Genomic DNA, 23273 nt, shown 5'->3' on the forward strand with positions numbered 1-23273 from the left:
ATCCAGGCTCCATTTTAATGGGCCATTATTAGAGCAGGCGAAGGCGCAGATCAAACAAGCCAAGTTAACAGCCACAAATCCATTTCACCAACGCTCGTTTGATGGCAATTATTTCATCACTATGAGCTCAATTCAGACTTTGATACTGTCACAGAATATAATTGCAATAGCATGATGCTGAAATGCATATTGATCATTTGTTTGGGGACAGATAGGGGATTGTTGAAAATCCGGACATTTTGGATATGTCCCCTGAAAGCTTTATATACAGTTCATGAACACCGTTCATTAGTTCACTTTGATATGTCCATTGTTTGCGTGTGTGTGTTTTTGGTTTCACTATCCTTGCGGGGACCAGAAATCCTCACAAGTATAGTAAAACAAGAAAAATTGGGGACTTTTCGACAGTCTTCCCCAAAAGGAAAAAGGCTATTTTAGGCTTAGGGGTTAGGTTTAGGGTTACAATTAGGGTTAGGTTTAGAATTAGGGTTAGGGGGTAGGCTAAGGGTTATGAGTTAGGGTCTGGTTTAGGATTAGGGGTTTGGGCTAGGGTTAGGATTATGGTTAGGTTAGGGTTAGGTTTAGGGGTTAGTGAAAATAGGATTTTGAATGGGAGTCAATTGTTTGGTAGTGCATATGTGGGTGTGTGTGTGTGTAAGATAGAGAGAGGGAGTACTGCAGTATTGGCTCCTATCATTCCTTGAAAGTTTGTGTGACCATTGCGTTCAGAACAGGTGCATCTTCCAACATTGTGTAGCTGGTCCGCACTCGAAAGGAGATTCAAGGTTTCTTTTTAGTATTAATTTCATTCAGGGGTAGGTAGATAGACAAATGTTTTGGCCTGTTTCGCGTGTGTCATGTGTGTGTGTGTGCATCTGAGAGAGAGAGAGTAATTTAAGTTTTACACATTACAATTGTCAAACTGTTACTTGTTACTTGTTGTATTGGGAGTGTTGATGTTTCATCAAAATAAGGACGCAAGGGTTAAGTTACACTTGGAGTCATAGGAAACCATTATTTTATCTTAAAGACACACCCATCTTTATGACTGACTTTGAAAGAGTAGGACAACCTTGACATTCCCTCACACAAGCTGTGTTGTGCCTCCGGGAGATAGTCATTTCCCTCTCCATGTGAATAGGAGGAGCCTTTAGTTTTAGAGGACACGACTTCAAGTCCAGGTGCTGAGGAGAGGGAAAGAGCGAGAGGGGTGGTGTGGTTTATGCAGGTAAACACTAGTAATCTCGACCACAGAGAGGCAAGTGCGGAGTTTAGCCCACACCCAGCACGCTTGCGGACACCGTACCGATCCACCTGTGTTGCTGTATCTTCCGTTTCAGCAACCCGCGGGTGGGAAGCAGCCAATGCCAATGCGCTCTCGACTGTGGACCGTGCTCGCGGGTCAGAGGATGCGTAAAAATGCTTAGTAACTGGAATAGCAGGTGCTGGAAGAAGGGCGTCCGACTGTCAACACGTCTAAACTGTGCGCATAGCGCCGAGCGCTGTTGTTCAAACCATGGAGAAACAAGCTCTTGCAACGGCTCTGAGCTTGTCCATGAGCGTTGTCTCTTTACTCTTGCTGGTCACCGCTATCTTCACCGACCATTGGTACGAGACAGACACCAGAAGGCATAAGGAGAACTGCGACGAGTATGGGTCGGATTCTAACGACCAGAAAAACAGGGAGATGCCAATATACCATTTGCCGCTTGTGGACAACGGTAACTCCAAACGGAACGTGGCGCTTATGAAGCCGATTCACGTCGGGAGTAGAGAGGAGGAATTGCTTGAGAACTGGAGGGCGATACTGGGGATGGGGATTCTTGAAACGGAATGTGGGCGCCCGTTGTTCTCCACATATTCTGGACTGTGGAGAAAATGCTACTTTCAAGGCATGGACCGAGATATCGATAAACTCATATCAAAGGGTAAGTTTTAATGTGCACACTAAAAAGTGTGAGAAAAGAAAAACAGTTGTGAAATTTGCTGTCAATGATCCGTGACTATTAGGCAAGGACTGTTTTGCATTCCTTTAATCGAGGTAGCTCCATCTGTGGTGATGATTCTGCATACGTGCATTGCGTCAAAACAAGGTTTATGAGGGCTCATGCACAAGGGCTCATGATTATACACGCCCAAACTAATTTTCAGGAACATGAATTGCCATTTCAAACTCATTGCCAAAGCTTGCTTTAGTAGGCTATTATTATTTCTATAATTGTCGCATCATGATGAGGGTGCTGGGAAATTATAGCCTAATGATTTAGGTTATTAATAGGTTAATTTATGAAGAACATTTTTACATTTATTTCCCTCTCATTTTCCCACAGTGGTAATCGTTGTAGACTGGCCTTGGAAATGTTTGTTTATGTTGTTATCCCAGTCAAATCGTCAATAGAGCCATCCATAGGGCTACAAAAGCCAAAAATGTTGATTGACTACACTTAGGGAAAAAAAGGTTCCAAGAGAGTTCTTTGGCTGCACCCATAGGAGAACCCTTTTGATTCCAGTTAAACCCTTTTTTGTTTCCAGGTAGAACCATTTTGGGTTCCATGTAAAACCCTCTGTGGAAAGGGTTCTACATGGAACCCAAAATGGTTTTACTTGGAAGCAAAAGGGTTCTACCTGGAAGGGACAGATAGAACCTTTTTTTTACCCACAAAAAAAACCCTTTGAAGCCATTTTTTATTCTACAGGGAAGTGTTCAACATGGAATCCTACAGGGTTCTTAAGAATAATCTCTATGGAAAAAAGGGATCTAAAAGGTTTATTTGATTGAAAGTGTTCTACCTACAACCATAAAGGCTTCCCCTTCAGGGAAACGCCAGAATAAACCTTTTCTAAAACTGATACAGTGAATTCATGCCCAATGTGCTGAAGTTCAAGTCCCTACAAAGTCTTTTTAAGGTTGAAACTCAAAAGGTCGATCGGGATGAAATTTCCCCACGGTGTACAGTCCATCAAGATTAATGTCGCCCTGATTAAGCCAGGGGCTAAATGTCACCGAAACCCACTTGCCAACTTGCATTTAAAACAGATAAGGTGTCATGTGAAGGATCTCAAGCTTCAACACCTACCCTTTGATTTCTGTCAATGTTGATTTCATTTGATACCTGCTTCAACCTGTGAAGGATTGTGCCCATACACTCTTAGAAAAAAGGGTTCCAAAAGTGTTATTTGCGGAAGGATAGGGTTATACCAAGAACCGTTTTGATCAGAAGAAGGGTTCTTTGTAAGGCGAAGGGTTCTACCTAGAACTTTTAACATCCTAAAAAACGGTTTTGGAAGAAAGGGTTCTTTGATGATTCTTTGGAAGGCAAGAAGGGTTCTACTTAGAACCACATATACAATGCATTAGGAAAGTATTCAGACCCCTTGACTTTGTCCATGTTACAGCCTAGACATTTTTGCAAATGTATAAAAAAATGTATAAAAAAATATCACATTTACATAATTATTCATACCCTTTACTCAGTATTTTGTTGAAGCACCTTTTGGCAGCTATTACAGCCTCAAGTCTCTTGGATATGACACTACAAGCTTGTCACACCTGTATTTGGGGAGTTTCTCCCATTCTTCTCTGAAGATCCTCTCAATCTCTGTCTGGTTGGATGGGGAGCATCGCTGCACAGCTAGTTTCAGGTGTCTCCAGAGTAGAGGTCGACCGATTAATCGGAATGGCCGATTAATTAGGGCCGATTTCAAGTTTTCATTACAATCGGTAATCGGCATTTTTGGACACCGATTATGGCCGATTACATTGCACTCCACGGGGAGACTGCGTGGCAGGCTGACTACCTGTTATGCGAGTGCAGCAAGGAGCCAAGGTAAGGTGCTAGCTAGCATTAAACTTATCTTATAGAAAACAATCAATCTTAACATAATCACTAGTTAACTACACATGGTTGATGATATTACTAGTTTATCTAGCTTGTCCTGCGTTGCATATAATCGATGCAGTGCCTGTTAATTTATCATTGAATCACAGCCTACTTCGCCAAACGGGTGATGATTTAACAAGCGCATTCGCGAAAAAAGCACTGTCATTGCACCAATGTGTACCTAGCCATAAACATCAACGCCTTTCTTAAAATCAATACACAAGTATATATTTTTAAACCTGCATATTTAGTTAATATTGCCTGCTAACATGACTTTCTTTAAACTAGGGAAATTGTCTCACTTTTCTTGGGTTCTGTGCAACAGAGTCAGGGTATATGCAGCAGTTTGGGCTGCCTGGCTCGTTGCGAACTGTGTGAAGACCATTTCTTCACAAGCGCATTTGCGAAAAAAGCACAATCGTTGCACAAATGTACCTAACCATAAACATCAATGCCTTTCTTAAAATAAATACACAGAAGTATATATTTTTTTACCTGCATATTTAGTTAAGTTAGCAGGCAATATTATCTAGGGAAATTGTGTCGCTTCTCTTGCGTTGTAATTTGCCAGAATTTTACATAATTATGACATAACATTGAAGGTTGTACAATGTAACAGCAATATTATGGCTTATGGATGCCACCCGTTAGATAAAATACGGGACGGTTCCGTATTTCACTGAAAGAATAAATGTTTTCTTTTCGAAATGATAGTTTCCGGATTTGACCATATTAATGACCTAAGGCTCGTATTTCTGTGTGTTATTATATATAATTAAGTCTATGATTTGATAAAGCAGTGTGACTGAGCGGTGGTAGGCAGCAGCAGGCTCGTAAGCATTCATTCAAACAGCACTTTCCTGCGTTTGCCAGCAGCTCTTCGCAATGCTTCAAGCATTGCGCTGTTTATGACTTCAAGCCTATCAACTCCAGAGATTAGGCTGGCAATACTAAAGTACCTATTAGAACATACAATAGTCATAGGTATATGAAATACAAATGGTATAGAGAGAAATAGTCCTATAATAACTACAACCTAAAACTTCTTACCTGGGAATATTGAAGACTCATGTTAAAAGGAATCACCAGCTATCATATGTTCTCATGTTCTGAGCAAGGAACTTAACATTTTTCATTATTTATTTGACACTAAATTGATTTTATTGATGTCTTATATTAAGTAAAAATAAAAGTGTTCAATGTTCATTCAGTATTGTTGTAATTGTCTATATTACAAATATATATATAAATATCGGCCAATTAATCGGTATCGGTATCGGCGTTGAAAAATCATAAACGGTCGACCTCTACTCCAGAGATGTTAGATCGGGTTCAAGTCCAGGCTCTGGCTGGGCCACTCAAGGACACTCAGAGACTTGCCCCGAAGCCACTCATGCTTTGTCTTGACTGTGTGCTTAGGGTTGTTGTCCTGTTGGAAGGTGAACATTCACCCCAGTCTGAGGTCCTGAGCACTCTGGAGCAGGTTTTCATCAAGGATCTCTCTGTACTTTGCTTCGTACATTTTTCCCTCGATCCTGACTAGTCTCCCAGTCCCTGCCACTGAAAACATCCCCACAGCATGATCCTGCCACCATCATGCTTCACTGTAGGGATGGTGCCAGGTTTCCTCCAGATGTGACGCTTGGCATTCAGGCCAAAGAGTTCAATCTTGGTTTCATCAGACCAGAGAATCTTGTTTCTCATGGTCTGAGAGTCCTTTACGTGCCTTTTTGGCAAACTCCAAGCGGGCTATCATGTGCCTTTTACTCAAGAGTGGCTTCTGTCTGGCCACTCTACCATAAAGGCCTGATTGGTGGAGTGCTGCAGAGATGGTTGTCCTTCTGGAAGGTTCTCCCATCTCCACAGAGGAACTCTGGAGCTGTGTCAGAGTGACTATCGGAGTGACTATCGGGTTCTTGGTCACCTGACCAAGGCCCTTCTCCTCGATTGCTCAGTTTCGCCAGGCAGCCAGCTCTAGGAAGAGTCTTGGTGGTTCCAAATTTACATTTAGGAATGATGGAGGCCAGTGGGTTCTTGGGGAACCCACTTCCTTCAATGCTGCAGAAGTTTTTTGGTACCCTTTCCCAGATCTGTGCCTCGACACAATCCTGTCTACGAACAATTCCTTCGACCTCATGGCTTGTTTTTGTTCTGACACGCACTGTCAACTGTGGGACCTTTATATAGACATGTGTGTGCTTTTCCAAATCATGTCCAATCAATTGAATTTACCACAGGTGGACTCCAATCAAGTTGTAGAAACATCTCAAGGATGATCAATGGAAACAGGATGCACCTGAGCTCAATTTCGAGTCTCATAGTAAAAAAATCGTAATACTTATGCAAATAAGGTATTTATTTATTTTTTACAAATTTGCAAAAAATACTGTTTTTGCTTTGTCGTTATGGGCTATTGTGTGTAGATTGATGAGGAAAACAATTAATGTAATCCATTTTAGAATACAGCTGTAACATATCAAAATGTGGAAAAAGGGAAGGGGTCTGAATACTTTCCAAATGCACTGTATACTGTATATAATATTTCACAGCATGCTCTATTGCAGGGAGATTTTCGGAATGGTTTGTTTTACTGTAATATCTGTGTTTTTGCATGTAGACTGATCGCTTGATAAATGTTATGTTACACAGAGATAAACAACATACCGTTTTCTAAACTAATCCAATCTGTTAGTAATTGGATTTATTTCACCCATTACTGAGATGGTTGTTTCAATTTAGATGATTGAAGTTGTCTCAGTATTCAATCTTCCCTACCCTGGCAGTCATTCTGAAAGCAGGTTGCAGATGATTAACAATTCCACTTGTTGGATAGCCTAACTCTGTCTGGATTCCAATAGGAATTACACATCACTTTGCAAGCCAGCGTAATGTGACTTGCAGGCCTGATGTGGCCTGTAAACCAGGAGATTCCTAACACCATTGTATTAGGGAATAATTAGACCCTCAACAAATGGCCTTGTGATATATGTAAAATATTGTCAGAAATAATTCGATTTTAAAAGCTAATAAGCCTAGTGGAACCGTTCATATAGCGTTCTAGGAAGAACCCTCAGAAGATAAAAGGGTTCTCAGTAGAACCCTTTATAGATGGTTCTAGGAAGAACCTTCAGATGATAAAATGGTTAGAGGGCTCTAGGCAGAACCTTTCACAGAGAGTTCTCGGTAGAACCATATACAGGGGGTTCTTTGAAGAACCCTACATGGAGGGTTCTAAATAGAACTCTCCGTAAAGAGTCCTATTCAGCACCAAAAAGGGTTCCCCATGGGGACAAACCAAAGAACCCTGTACTGTATGGTTCTACTTAGCACCTATTTTTCTAAGTGTGTAGACTAAGGCTACTCAACCTCATACCAAAGGCGTTGCCTCTTAGACCTTCTTGGACCTAAATGGCAGCATAATGTCTCAATGAGCATATTATTTACACAGTGGCTGTATCTCAAATGGCACCTTATTTCCTGTAGTGCACTTATTTTGACCAGGGCACATAGAGCAATAGTCAAAAGTAATGCACTATACACTCTTAGAAAAAAAGGTGCGATCTAGAACCTAAAAGGGTTCTTCGGCTGTCCCCATAGGAGAAACCGTTGAAGAACCCTTTTTGGTTCCTGGTAGAACCTTTTTGGGTTCCCTTAAAAAACATTTCCACAGAGGGTTCTACGTGGAAGCCAAAAGGGTTCTACCTGGAACCAAAAAGGGTTCTACCCAGGCTCCTAGTGTTCTGTCTGGAGCGTGAAGTCACGTGCTCTGCTGGTTGGCTACTGCGAAGCAACCTAGTGGTGCTACGAGGAGGCTCCCAGTCGACTCTCTCTGGCAGGATGAAAACGACTACATCGACCATGATCCTTTGCTAGTTACAGCCACTTTCACTATGATCCTTAGTGCCATTCAGCCCCATTTAGCAATAGGGCATGCTTAAAATTAACATACTTCCGGCTTCATGTGCCAATCGGGAGTTTTCCATGGTTTTCCATAGGAATACGTGGATGACGTCAGCGCTATCACTATCTACTGGAACCAAAAAGGGTGCTCCTATGGGGCCAGTCGAAGAATACTTTTTTTCTAAGAGTGTATAGGGAATAGGGTGTCATTTGGGACACAGCCAGGGACTGCGAGCAGAGCTACTCATATCTATGCAAAGGCACGGAGTGTTGGCTACTGTAAATAAACAAACAACCTCCCGACTCTCTGAGCGTGAGATGCAGATGCTCGGCTCGCAGCCTCACACGCCTCGCAGCCTCACACGCCTCGCGTTCGCAGTGAGAGACCAAACACAGGTGTCAGCGCTCACTTCAAAGTGCCTGCTCAGATATGCACATGATGATGTTTCATAATGTCTACCAAGTATGAAATGGTAGCGGTTCCCATGCATTATGTAGATGTGGACCACAAGATAGAGCTTTTGAATGTGTGTTAAGATTTGGAATAATTCAAGTGTTTTAAAGAGCATCAGGGCTTCATTCGATGGTAAACTGTCGAGATTTTGTCCCACCAATTCAAGTTGTGGGAGCTCAGCTTGAAATAAGGACAGGCGTTCTCACCAGCGACGTAGGACTCATGGGGCGTCTACTGTACTCTCGAACAAGAAAGAGACAACGTTTTACAGTAGCTCACATACAGAGACACCGTAACAGCAGCACAGGTAACTTGGTAACACTTTATATGTTGCCTTTATAAAGGTACATTTTCTAAAATGGCTTATAACAGTTATTTAACCATTTGTAAATGCATCATAAACAAATTAAAAAGGGTACCTTATAAAGGGTTACTGAGCACTCACTATGTGAACCTGTCTAAACCTGTCCAGTTTGGAAAAAGAACAACGTAAGCAACAGCACAGGCCAAGTTAAATGAATTTGTCCTGCATATAGTTGATTACTATACCAATTCAACTCTACAGAAGACCTAGGCCTAACATGTGTGTAAGGGAAACTGGACAACCCAAGTCATAGGTAAATGTAGTAAATGTTAAAGTAAAGTAAATGTTAAAGTGTTTTCAAACCAAGTGAGCCATTGCATGGAAATACAAGAGCTCTCTCAAATGTCACAGTTTGAGGCAGTTAATGAGGGTTAAAAAAAGATTGAGTATTGCAATGGCCCTTTACAATGCGACCTGACACATCCAATTTATAACACTGTTATAAGCATGCCCTGTATAATATGCAATGCCTGGTTTATGACACAAAGGCTTTTGTTAACCATCAGTGACATAAAGCTGTTATGAAATTAAACGTTAAATGAAACTTTTATACAGTACATGATTATAAACTATTATAATATGGCATTATGCCATATACAGTACCAGTCAAAAGTTTGGACACACCTATTCATTCAAGGGTTTTTCTTTATTTTTACTATTTTCTACATTGTAGAATAATAGTGAAGACATAAAAACAATGAAATAACACATATGGAATCATGTAGTAACCAAAACAGTGTTAAACAAATCAAAATATATTTTATATTGTCACGTCCTGACCTTAGTTATCTATGTTTTCTTTATTATTTTGGTTAGGTCAGGGTGTGACTAGGGTGGGTATGCTGGTTTTGTATTGTCTAGGGTTTTTTGTAGTCTAGGTATATGTAGGTCTATGGTGGCCTGAATTGGTTCCCAATCAGAGGCAGCTGTTTATCGTTGTCTCTGATTGGGGATCATATTTAGGTTGCCATTTTCCCTTTTGGTTTTGTGGGTTCTTGATCTATGTTTAGTTGCCTGTCTGCATTATACATATTACCTTCACTTTTCGTTTTGTTATTTTTTTCGTTTGTTCAGTGTTCGTTCTTTTAATAAAGAAGAATGTACGCTTACTACACTGCGCCTTGGTCTCCTCCTTACGACGGCCGTGACATATATTGAGATTCTTCAAAGTAGCCACCCTTTTCCTTGATGACAGCTTTGCACACTCTTGGCATTCTCTCAACCAGCTTCATGAGGAATGGTTTTCTAACAATCTTGAAGGAGTTCCCACATATGCTGAGAACTTGTTGGCTGCTTTTCCTTCACTCTGTGATCCAGGTCGGGTGATTGTGGAGGCCAGGTCATCTGATGCAGCACTCCATCACTCTCCTTGGTCAAATAGCCCTTACCCAGCCTGGAGGTGTGTTTGGGGTCATTGTTCTGTGGGAAAAACAAATGATAGTCCCACTAAGCGCAAGTGAGATGGAATGGTGTATCGCTGCAGAATGCTGTGGTCGCCATGCTGGTTAAGTGTGCCTTGAATTCTAAATAAATCACTGACAGTGTCACCAGCAAAGCACCCCCATACCATCACACCTCCTCCTCCATACTTCACGGTGGGAACAAAACATGCGGAGATCATCCATTCATCTACTATAAATCTCACAAAGACACAGCGGTTGGAACCAAAAATCTCAAATTTGGACTCATCAGACCAAAGGACAGACTTCCACCAGTCTAATGTCCATTTCTCGTGTTTCTTGGCCCAAGCAAGTCTCTTCTTTTTATTGGTGTTCTTTAGTAGTGGTTTCTTTGCAGCAATTCGACCATGAAGGCCTGATTCACGTAGTCTCCTCTGAACAGTTGATGTTGAGATGTGTCTGTTACTTGAACTCTGTGAAGCATTTATTTGGACTGCAATCTGAAGTGCAGTTAACTCTAATGAACATCCTCAGCAGCAGAGGTAACTCTGGGTCTTCCAGTCCTGTGGCGGTCCTCATGAGAGCCAGTTTCATCATAGAGCTTGATGGTTTTTGCGACTGCACTTGAAGAAACTTTCGAAGTTTTTGAAATGTTACGTATTGACTGACCTTCATGTCTTAAAGTAATGATGGATTGTCGTTTCTCTTTGCTTATTTGACCTGTTCTTGCCATAATATGGACTTGGTCTTTTACCAAATAGGGCTATCTTCTGTATTAGAGGTCGACCGATTATGATTTTTCAACGCCAATATCGGTACCGATTATTGGAGGACCAAAAAAAGCTGATGCCGATTTTTATTTATTTATTTGTAATAGTGACAATTACAACAATACTGAATGAACACTTATTTTAACTTAATATAATACATCAATAAAATCAATTTAGCCTCAAATAAATAATGAAACATGTTCAATTTGGTTTAAATAATGCAAAAACAAAGTGTTGGAGAAGAAAGTAAAAGTGCAATATGTGCCATGTAAGAAAGCTAACATTTAAGTTCCTTGCTCAGAACATGACAATATATGAAAGCTGGTGGTTCCTTTTAACATAAGTCTTCAATATTCCCAGGTAATACGTTTGAGGTTGTAGTTATTCTAGGAATTATAGGACTATTTCTCTCTATACCGTTTGAATTTCATATACCTTTGACTATTGGATGTTCTTATAGGTATTTTAGTATTGCCAGTGTAACAGTATAGCTTCCGTCCCTCTCCTCGCCCCTACCTGGGCTCGAACCAGGAACACATCGACAACAGCCACCCTCGAAGCATCGTTACCCATCACTCCACAAATGCCGCAGCCCTTGCAGAGCAAGGGGAACAACTACTCCCAAGTCTCAGAGCGAGTGACGTCACCAATTGAAACGCTATTAGCTCGCACCCCGCTAACTAGCTAGCCATTTCACATCGGTTACACCAGCCTAATCTCGGGAGTTGATAGGCTTGAAGTCATAAACAGCTCAATGCTTGAAGCATTGCAAAGAGCTGCTGGCAAAACGCACTAAAGTGCTGTTTGAATGAATGCTTACGAGCCTGCTGCTGCCTACCATCGCTCAGTCAGACTGCTCTATCAAATATCAAATCATAGACTTAATTATAACATAATAACACACAGAAATACGAGCCTTTGGTCATTAATATGGTCGAATCCGGAAACTATCATTTCGAAAACAAAACGTTTATTCTTTCAGTGAAATACGGAACCGTTCCGTATTTCATCTAACGGATGGCATCCCTAAGTCTAAATATTGCTGTTACATTGCACAACCTTCAATGTTCCGTTATAATTATGTACAATTCTGGCAAATTAATTACAGTCTTTGTTAGGAATAAATGGACTTCACACAGTTCGCAACGAGCCAGGCGGCCCAAACTGCTGCATATACCCTGACTGCTTGCACGGAACGCAAGAGAAGTGACACAATTTCCCGAATTATAAGAAATTCATGTTAGAAGGCAATATTAACTAAATATGCAGGTTTAAAAATATATACTTGTGTATTGATTTTAAGAAAGGCATTGATGTTTATTGTTAGGTACATTGGTGCAACGACAGTGCTTTTTTCGCAAATGCGCTTGTTAAATCATCCCCCTATTGTCGAAGTAGGCTTTGATTCAATGAGAAATTAACAGGCTCCAGCATCGATTATATGCAACGCAGGACACGCTAGATAAACTAGTAATATCATCAACCATGTGTAGTTAACTAGTGATTATGTTAAGATTGATTGTTTTTATAAAATAAGTTTAATGCTAGCTAGCAACTTACCTTGGCTTCTTGCTGCCCTCGCGTAACAGGTAGTCAGCCTGCCACGCAGGCTCCTCGTGGAGTGCAATGTAAGGCAGGTGGTTAGAGCGTTGGACTAGTAACCAGAAGGTTGCAAAAACGAATCCCCGAGCTGACAAGGTAAAAATCTGCCGTTCTGCCCCTGAACAAGGCCTAGACCGTCAATGAAAATAGGAATGTGTTCTTAACTGACTTGCCTAGTTAAATAAATACAAAAATCTGCCAAATCAGTGTCCAAAAATACTGATTTCCGATTGTTATGAAAACTTGAAATCGGCCCTAATTAATCGGCCATTCCGATTAATCGGTTGACCTCTATTCTGTATACCACCTCTACCTTGTCACAACACAACTGATTGGCTTAAACGCATTAAGAAGGAAAGAAATTCCACAAATTACCTTTAAACAAGGCACGCCAATTTGGTATTTTATTAGGATCCCTATTAGCTGTTGCAAAAGAAGCAGCTACTCTTCCTGAAGTCCACACAAAACATTTAACATGGCATAATACAGAACATTAATAGACAAGAACAGCTCAAGGACAGAACTACATACATTTACAACAAGGCACACGTAGCCTACATATTAATGCATACACACAAACTATCTAGGTCAAATAGAGGAGAGGCGTTGTGCTGTGAGGTGTTGCTTTATCTGTTTTTTAAATCAGGTTTGCTGTTTATTTGAGCAACAATAGATGGAACAAAGTTCCATGCAATAATGGCTCTATATAATACTGTACGCTTTCTTGAATTTGTTCTGGATTTGGGGACTGTGAAAAGACCCCTGGTGGTATGTTTGGTGAGGTAAGTGTGTGTGTGTCAGAGCTGTGTGTAAGTTGACTATGCAAACAATTTGGGATTTTCAACACATGTTTCTTATAAAAAGATGAAGTGATGCAGTCAGTCTCCTCAACTCTGAGCCAAGAGAGACGGGTATGCATAGTATTTATATCAGCCCTTTGATTACAATGAAGAGCAAGACGTGCCTCTCTGTTCTGGGCCAGCTGTAGCTTAACTATGTCTTTCCTTGCAGCACTGGACCACACAACTGGACAATAATTATGATTAGACAAAACTAGAGCCTGCAGAACTTGCTTTTTGGAGTGTAGTGTCAAAAAAGCAGAGCATCTCTTTATTACAGACAGACCTCTCTCCATCTTTACAACCATTGAATCTTTATGTTTTGACCATGACAGTTTACAATCTAAGGTAACGCCAAGTAATTTAGTCTCCTCAAATTGTTCAACAGCCACACCATTCATTACCAGATTCAGCTGAGGTCTAGAACCTAGGGAATGATGCTTTTAGTTTTAGAGATGTTCTGGACCAGTTTATTACTGGCCACCCATTCCAAAACAGACTGCAACTCTTTGTTTAAGGTTTCAGTGACTTTATTATCTGTGGTTGAATCATCAGCATACATGGACACATATGCTGTGTTTAATGCCAGTGGCAGGTCATTGGTAAAAATAGAAAAGAGTAGAGGGCCTAGAGAGCTTCCCTGCAGTACACCACACTTTACATGTTTGGCATTAGAGGAGCTTCCATTAAAGAAAACCCTTTGAGTTCTATTAGATAGATAGCTCTGAATCCACGATATGGCAGAGATTGAAAAGCCGTAACACATGCGTTTTTTCAACAACAGGTTATGGTCAATAATATCAAAGGCTGCACTGAAATCTAACAGTACAGCTCCCACAATCTTCTTACTATCAATTTTTTTCAACCAATCATCAGTCATTTGTGTCAGTGCAGTACATGTTGAGTGCCCTTCTCTATAAGCATGCTGAAAGTATGTTGTTAATTTGTTTACAGAGAAATATTTGGTCAAACACAATTTTTCCAACAGTTTGCTAAGAGCCGGCAGCAAACTTATAGGTCCGCTGTTAGAACCAGTAAGGGCCACTTTACCACTATTGGGTAGCAGAATAACTTTGGCTTCCCTCCAGGCCTGAGGGCAAAGACTTTCCCCTAGGCTCAGATTAAAGATATGACAGATAGGAGTGGCTTTAGAGTCAGCTACCATCCTCAGTAGCTTTCCAGCTAAGTTGTCAATGCCAGGAGGTTTGCCATTATTGATCGATAACAATATTTTTTCCACCTCTCCCACACTAACTTTACAGAATTCAAACTTGCAATGCTTTTCTTTCATTATTAGTTTTTTATGCATGAATACGATGGTTCACTGTTCGTTGAATTTAAATGCATTCCAGCTGACTACCTTATGAAGCTGGTTGAGAGAATGCCAAGAGTGTGCAAAGCTGTCATCAAGGCAAAGGGTGGCTACTTTGAAGAATATCAAATATATTTTTGGGTTACTACATGATTCCATATGTGTTATTTAATAGTTTTGATGCATTCACTATTATTCTACAATGTAGAAAATAATAAAAAATTATTTAAAAAACCTTGAATGAGTAGGTGTGTCCACACTTTTGACTGGTACTGTATGTTGTCCTAAGAGTTGTGCAAAGTTGGTAGAATATTATTCACAGCTGTAATGGCTGCCAAAGGTGCTTCCACCGAGTATGAACTCTGAGGTGTGAAGACACATGCAATCAAGACATCTTATTTTGAATTCATTTAGACATTTTTCTCAAACTTTCTTTCAATTTAAATATGTGGAGTAGGTTGTGTAGATATGTAGGTAAAAATCCAGTGTAATCCCTTTTTAAATGTAATTATGGTAACTTCAAGTAAAGATATGCAAGTCGGGCAAAGATTTTACATAACGAAAGTAATGCGTTCTAATGTTAAAACGTAGAGCTTTTTAGTAATCCATTCTCTCCACAGGTATTGCGGACCGATGCACAACTGTCAAGTACCATTTCTCTCAGCCCATTCGGCTTCGAAACATCCCGCTCAACCTGACGAGAACCATTCAGCAAGATGAATGGCATCTCTTACGTAAGTATTGCAGACTGAACGTCCCACAACCACCTGCAATAAAACCGCTTGCATGGCTAGCAGTTTTTTATAGAGAGAAATAGTAATTGTGTCTTTATGTAGGAACTAAAGGAGGCTAACTGCACCATGGATCGTTGGGCAAAGCCTATGGGGAAATGTATGTTTTTTTTTGGAGGGGGGGTTGGATAAATGTAAAAAATAAGGTCTGTGGTATAATGAGATCTTATACGTTTCCTTCTATGAGATAATCTTCCTCAGCTAATGTGACTTTGTGAATTTTTAAGCATTTATGTAATCAAAACAAGCACACAAAGCACATAAATACTTTATAATTCATAAAGGTAATGTAATCTTAATGACATTATCTCATAGAACAAAACATATAAGATCACCTAAGCCTGTGTTAACTTCAGATCTTATTTTCAGTGTTTTTCCTAAAATCCCACTCCTTCCCCATTCATTTCCCCCATTTGCCCAAACGAACCAGAGGTAGAAAATGCTATCTCATTTCCGGCTGGGTCTGAGCAAAAAGTATTTTGAACAATGGATAGATGGCCTTGGTGTGGTGTGAGACGTTTGATTCCAGGTGCCCCACAACTGATGTGCGGTGGGATAGTCTGACGTCTGTCACGAGTAGTGTTCGGGTCCTTTAAGATGAGCTTTTCCAGGTAGTGGTTGGTGCAAAAACTTAGCGATCCGAACTTTCATCTTACGGATTTGGGGCAAATTTCTACCACCATCTTTGCTCAAACAATATCATTTTATTCCTACCCATATTATTTCCATTATTTATTGGGGAATATTTTTACTGTTCTTGCTCTTCCCATCCCTTGTATTGTGTGTTTTTTTTAAATAAATATTGACATGTTTTGTATGTGTGTTTTTTAAAATATGTTTTTCAATGCTTCATACAGTACTGCAGACTAAAGGTTCCGTCTGTTGTGTCTAGGTTTGATAATGAAATAACAGTGGAGGTCCAAATCCCAGTGCTCCATATTCATTTGGCTTCATGCTGTGGAACTTTTAGAACCTTCAGAACACCCTAGTGATCTCATCAGACATCCATGATCTGTAATAAGGCTACTACTGTACCCACATGCTGAATATGTTAAGTTAACCTTTCGAAGCTAGTATCCCTACTCCAATGTCCAACCCCTGATGAGTGGATTACTACATGGTTATAGAAAATGTTCACGGGGAGGAAGTAAATGTCAGCTCGTACAAGGAAAACATATTAACTCCACACAGTCTTATTATTACTGCACAACTAGTCTGAGGAAGAACATTCATCAAAGTCAATATACGATTGTTTTTTTTATCTGCATCCCAAATGGAACCCTGTTCCCTATTAAGTGCATACGGTGTTATTTGGGACGCCGACGTTGTTTTTCCTGCTCGAGTTTGATCCCGTGTTATAGAATTCCGCAACTCGATCTGACAAATGTCTGAGATGCAGAGCAGGCCTAAACGTATCGGACATGTGATTTATGATCAATGGGTCAAAATGTTGTTACAGTATATCATACGTTGCAGGAATTGAATATTTCCATCAACATATCCCATTATAAAACTGTTGTGTGACATAATGCTTGCCATAATGTTTACTGAAAAACAATGCTGTCATGATGCATTAAGGAAATCATTCAAATTCACCTATTTTTAACAGTCGTTGCTGGCCATTTTATGTTATGACAGGCATCGTGTCATTCTTATGACAGGGTTGTAACAAATGTAGGACAGGGGTGATCAAAAGAATAGTATTACCTAACAAAAACGTGTGTTTTTCCCCGTGTTTGTTTGGAGACTGTTGACGGGCAGCACGAGCGGGTTTACCAGGGGGTGGTTGTCATGGAAATGTTGGTGTGTGCACGTGTGCTAATGTTTTCACTTGTATTTGTGCTCTTGTGTGTGTGTGTGTGTGTGTGTACGCTTTGTGTTTGTCTGTGTGTGTGTGTGTGCATGTGTGCCTATATGTACGCTTTTGTGTGTGTGTGTGTGTGTGCGTGCGTGCGTGCATGCGTGAGTGCTATGTTTATAATTGTGTGTGTCTCAGATCTGCGGCGAATCACGGCGGGGTTCCTGGGGATGGCGGCTGCCGTTTTGCTGTGTGGCAGCATTGTGGCCACAGTGGGCTTCTTTTGGGAGGAGAGCCTCACCCAGCACGTCTCCGGCCTGCTCTTCCTCATGGCAGGTACAACGCCTGCCAACTACCAACACCCTACCTTTCCTGTGTGTGTGTGTTAGGGCTTTCATTGCCGACGACCTACCTATCCTGTAAGTGTGTGTGTGTGTGTGTGTGTGTGTGTGTGTGTGTGTGTGTGTGTGTGTGTGTGTGTGTGTGTGTGTGTGTGTGTGTGTGTGTGTGTGTGTGTGTGTGTGTGTGTGTGTGTGTGTGTGTGTGTGTGTGTGTTAGAGAGAGAGAGAGACAGAGAGAGATATAGAGAGTGTGTGTGGTTCTCTTTCCCTTTCATTGTTGTGATGGCAGCTTTCAACTTTTGTCTCTCTGTGCCTCTTTTACTGCAGCCTACCTCTATATCTCTATCTTTAGTTTTCTCCCCCTTTCTCTCTCTCTGTCACATCTTCTCCTGCTCCTCCCCTGCGGCGTACGACATCGCCAGAATACTAACCACCGGTCCTGGGATTCATCATTACGCACACCTATCACTCATCATTACGCGCACCTGTTAATCATTACGATTCACACCTGGACTTCATTACCTTCATCATTTCCTCCCCTTTATATGTCACTCTCTTATGTCTTCTTACCAGTTGGTATTATTCTTGTGTACCTGCGTATAGCCACATGGAATTGTCTCGTTTCTGTTTTTGTTGTTTTATTAAACGTTTCACCTGCACCTGCTTCCCGACAGCTATGTTATTACAGAATACCAACTCAAACTATGGAAGCAGCAGGAAAGTCTGGGAGAGAGGAGAGGAGGAGCTAGATTATTATGAGGGCTTCATGGCTCTGTTTAAATCCATTGTCGATCATCCCGCGGAGGGCAGTGAGTGTTTGCTTCAGCTTCAGCAGGGGAATCAGATGGCTGCTGCGCTCACCTTCCGGACAGTAGCAGCTTCCAGTGGAGAGGTTCCTGTCCAGAGGGCACCCATAATCCCATCTTGCTGTGTCGTGGGTCCAGTGGTTTGGGACGTAGATGTGGACATCCGCCAGGCTCTAGAGAGGGAGCCCGCACCCTGGAATTGTCCTCCCGCGCGCATCTATGTTCCCACAGGGATAAAGGATCTGCTGCTGACCTGGGCACACACAGCTGTTGTCGTTGGACATCCAGGTATTTCTCGCACCATCCACTCCATTGCTGAGAAGTACTGGTGGCCCACCTTGGTGCAGGATGTTACTCGGTATGTCAACTTCTGTTCTGTATGTGCTCAAACCAAGTACCCCCGGAATGCTCCAGCAGGGAAGCTCCTGCCGCTTCCCGTGCCTCAGCAACCTTAGTCACATCTATCCAATGACTTTGTAACCGATCTTCCCCGCTCTGATGTTTTCACCACCATTCTGGTGGTAGTTGATAGATTTTCGAAGTCATGTCGATTAATCCCTCTTCCTGGTCTCCCCATTGCTCTCCAGGTCATTGAAGCACTCTTTCAGCAGGTCTTCCAGCATTATGGCCTTCCGGAGGACATCGTCTTCGACCGTGGCCCCCAATTCACATCATGAGTTTGGAGGGCCTTCTTGGAGAAGCTCGGGGTCACGGTCAGCCTCACTTCCGGGTATTGGCCTCAGTCCAACGGGCAGGTGGAGAGGATGAGCCAGGAGCTGGGGAGGTTCCTGAGGAGTCAGGGTGATTGGGCACGATTCCTTCTCTGGGCAGAGTACGTCCAGATCTCCCTACGTCACTCCTCCACTGGGTTGACCCCCTTCCAGTGTGTTTTGGGTTTCCAGCCAGCGCTGGCCCCGTGGACCCTGGGTCAGACCGTGGCTCCTGCGGTAGATGAGTGGTTCCGGCGTGCGGAGGAGGTGTGGAGCGACGCGCACGTGAGACTCCAGCGCGCCTTCCGTCATTAGAAGGAACAGGCAGACTGCCACCGCAGTGAGACTCCTGTGTTCCATCCTGGGGACAACGTCTGGCTCTATCAGGAACATCCCACTTCACCCGTTCCGCAAGAAACTGAGCCCCATGGTTTGTGGGGCCGTTCAAGGTTCTCCGGAGTGTCAACGAGGTGACGTACAGGTTACAACTACCCAGTCGCTATCGCATCTCTCCCTCTTTCATGTTTCCCTTCTCAGGCCAGTGGTTCCTGGTCCCTTAACTGATACTGTCCCGCACGACACACCTCCACCCCCTTGGACATTGAGGGGGGGTCCGGCATACGCTGTCAGATCTCTACTGGACACCCGACGTCGTGGGGGTCGACTCCAGTATCTGGTGGACTGGGAGGGGTATGGCCCAGAGGAGCGGTGTTTGGTTCCTGTGGAGGACATTCTGGACCGCAACATCATCCGTGACTTCTACCTTCGCCGCCAGGACCGACCTCGTCCTCGGGGTCGTCCCTCTTGGCGGAGTCGTCCTGCGGCTGGAGCCACGTGTCACATCTTATCCTGCTCCTCCCCTCCGGCGTATGACATCGCCAGAATACTAACCACCGGTCCTGGGATTCCTCATTACGCACACCTAGCACTCATCATTACGCACACCTGTTAATCATTATGATTCACACCTGGACTTCATTACCTTCATCATTTCTTCCCCTTTATATGTCACTCTCTTATGTTTTCTTACCAGTTGGTATTATTATTGTGTACCTGCGTATAGCCTGATGGAATTGTCTCGTTTCTGGTTTTGTTGTTTTATTAAACGTTTCACCTGCACCTGCTTCCCGACTCACAGCTCCGTTATTACAATCTCTCTCTCGTCCAAATCTTCCTCTAAAGTGTTCATCAAACACATACAGTAAAGGCTCTTTTTTTAGCAGAATTTGTAAGTGCCTAATGGACACAGATGCATTCATAATACCTTACAGACAGGTGTTAATATGCATAATAAAACATGCCATAAGCATTCATAATAGCTCATCGCTACAAACATTAGACTACTTTCTATGGTTGTATGCAAACATTCCTATAACATATTTATAACATTACACAATAGGGCGGCTAATTTTTCATTTCAGTTGTGTTTTAGATTTCCTTTCAACTTGTGTTTTTTATTTATTTATGTTATACTCATTCATTTCCGTTCCATGTGAATGGCAATCCGGATTGATACATTCATTTTTTTACTTTTAAATGAATAATATATAAAGCCATTGAAGAATACAACTTATAAATGCCTCATGATCTTACTTCAACTGTCTAACCTGTCCTTTGTTGTTATTTTAATCCTGCAATGTCTCTTTAATACAAATCTTGGAAGTTACAATTTGTCCCCTCCAGGGATCTTCTGCACCATCTCCTTGTGCACCTACGCCGCCAGCGTCTCCTATGACCTCTCCCGGAACCCACCCTTCATCTACGGACTGCCCGGCGACGTGGACCATGGCTACGGCTGGTCCATCTTCTGCGCCTGGGTCAGCCTGGGACTGACCGTGGCATCAGGCTGCCTCAGCACCACCTACCCCTTCCTCAGCCAAACCAAGGCCCTGCACTCTAAAACCGCACGGGAGTCCTCAGTATGAGCGGCATGAGCAGTGTGAGAGAATTGAGTGCCCCCTGTAGATTCGGGGGGGGGGATGAATTGTTGGTGTGGACATTTTGTTGCTGACTGAAAACCAATATAAGAGGAGATGTTTTATTTTTACGAAACCAGAGATGAAAACATAGTGTTTCAGTGAGATGTGGGAATCTTGTTGCTCTTTTGTGGACTCTCGTCATCCTTTATCGAGGTGTTATGCAAGGTGCAGGTGTTATGATGTGTTATTTATGTGTGTTTGTATGTGCACACAGGCAAACTCCCACATACATATGGACCTACACACCCGTACACAAGTACACACACAAATTGTTAGTTCTCTCTCTCTCGCTGTCTCTCTCTCTCTCTCTCTCCAAGACATGGAGAACAACATGAGAGTGAATAACATGAAACAACGTAAATACCCACACAGGCATACCACACACATAAAACATATGTGTATATATTACCATATATATGAAAAGGGCATCATTATTATGGGTGGTTTGGTAAGATTGAATCAAATGGACATTGTATAAAAATACTAGTATCACTTTGAAAGCAAGAACCCTTTTTTTTCAGATGTAAGTGGTATATTTTCAAAACTCTTAAGTACAAAACTCTAAACTGATAACATGTGTAATGGCCCGTATCTTATGTTCAGAACTTTTGACTGTGCATTCATCGGGGTTTCACACATCTTTCACCCCTGAGTCATTAATGCAAAATCAAAGTTTTCCTTAAATACCACAAGCACATATTTTTTTTGTCACCAATACATCAGATAATGATAGGCTCACCATATAGTCATTTGAACTACCACTTTCAATATTTTTTTTCCCCAATCACTTTGGCGCAATTTTCATTAGTATGTGGTACATTTACGCAAAACAAGCACAAAAATCAAAACAGATCATCACAATCACTCATGTTTCAAAACTTTAAGCACATTTTCAATTGACTGAGTACGACAAACAAATTCACAAAGTCACTTGTTCACTGCACCAAATCACTTATTCAATTTGGATACATAATCAATCAGAGTATCTGCTTTTCAAAATGCAATATTCACTTTACTTTTGATGTGAGTTTCTTGTCATTTGTTAACAATACTATAAACTATCACTTAATCAAACTGCTCAAAACGACTGAACCACAATTATGTACTGCCTAGCTAACATATATAGTTTGATAACTGTTGAACACTGTAAATGTCTATATTTTTACCTAAATGTATCAATTTGACATCAATTTATGCTGGAAGTTTTGAAACATGAGCCATTTTCATTATCTGTTTAGATTTTTGTGCTTGGAGTTGTGTACCACATACTTGTGAAGTGATTGAAAAAAACTGTAATCCACAGCCTATGAGATCCGATGGATTCGATTGGTCATTTCAGTTGTGGCAATCAAATTGTACAAAGTTTTTAGCAAACCCATTAACCAGTCCCTTCCCAAACAGACGAGGCATAATCACTAATAATTTGAAAATGTGCGCCAGACTGTGAGAACAATGCTGACAATGATAGACGAAGGACTACAGGGTTTGTTGCTGACATAGTTGAGGAAAGTAATTTTTCTCACCCATGGACACAAATGGTGCACAATTCTACATTGGAGTGTGAAAACGGTGGAAACTGGAGTAGATCATGTTGACACCGCTTGAATGGGTGTAAGACTTTTGTGCTGAACCATCATCACAGATATGCTGAGCAGCCAACAGTGAGGGGTGGGGCTCTGAAAGTTAGTTGCTGCCCCATGGAAGGGCTATCTGACCTGGAAGACTTGTAGGGACCTTGAATGGCTTGTGGGGACATTACATGACATGTGTGGACCTTGCAGGTTATGTGTGTTCGACTCAGCGTGCTGTGTCAGAAGCAGAGCAGCATTTCTGAAACAGTACAATGAGCTTCAAGTCTTCTCTATGAAATGTAAATAAAAGATTATCAACAAGAACGTATGTGGAGAGCTTTATGACATGCCTTATGTTGAGCTTTGTCTCTGTGTGTTACCTGCGTTACGAACGCCAGCATGATGCTGTTATAATGCATTTTCAAGACCCCCTTATAATGTCATATAATCGTATCATAATGATCCTTACTAAATGCACCATTTCATATCAGTTGACAAAACATATTTTATTCTTAAGGTATTATAAAGGATCCTTCATACGCTCATGACAAGGTATTGTCAGTAAATCCATTGTAGCACATCAGAGCATGGTTTAACTACCAGATACCAGAGATCTTGAGCAGTATTGCCATAATCGTCTTTGTTGGGAGCTGGGAGTGGCGCCTACTGGACAGGTGACTTCAACAGGTCCCTCATACAGTTTAGATCCGCCTGCACTCGAGATCACGAGGCGTAAACTACACTCTCTGTCTGAC

The 23273-nt window shown here is 41.8% G+C and overlaps 1 protein-coding gene across 1 annotated transcript; it reads left to right on the top strand.

The window, feature by feature from the left end:
• Positions 1-1095: 1095 nt before the first annotated feature.
• Positions 1096-22842, top strand: LOC139566975 (transmembrane protein 178A). The gene is made up of 4 exons (XM_071388366.1): positions 1096-1928; positions 15143-15256; positions 17310-17447; positions 20652-22842. Exons 1-4 carry the CDS (start codon positions 1517-1519, stop codon positions 20891-20893), a joined length of 906 nt encoding a protein of 301 aa, XP_071244467.1. The 5' UTR covers positions 1096-1516; the 3' UTR covers positions 20894-22842.
• The last annotated feature ends 431 nt before the right edge of the window (positions 22843-23273 follow it).

Source organism: Salvelinus alpinus, unplaced genomic scaffold (genome assembly GCF_045679555.1).
Source record: "Salvelinus alpinus unplaced genomic scaffold, SLU_Salpinus.1 scaffold_40, whole genome shotgun sequence".
In the NCBI taxonomy this organism is placed as follows: Eukaryota; Metazoa; Chordata; class Actinopteri; order Salmoniformes; family Salmonidae; genus Salvelinus; species Salvelinus alpinus.

Bases quoted from the DNA above. Each gene is read 5' to 3' on its own strand.
- LOC139566975 (XM_071388366.1), top strand. From the start codon at position 1,517: ATGGAGAAACAAGCTCTTGCAACGGCTCTGAGCTTGTCCATGAGCGTT. The intron at 15,257-17,309 runs GTAAGTATTGCA...TGTGTGTCTCAG, and splicing joins AGATGAATGGCATCTCTTAC to ATCTGCGGCGAATCACGGCG. The intron at 17,448-20,651 runs GTACAACGCCTG...TGTCCCCTCCAG, and splicing joins CCTGCTCTTCCTCATGGCAG to GGATCTTCTGCACCATCTCC.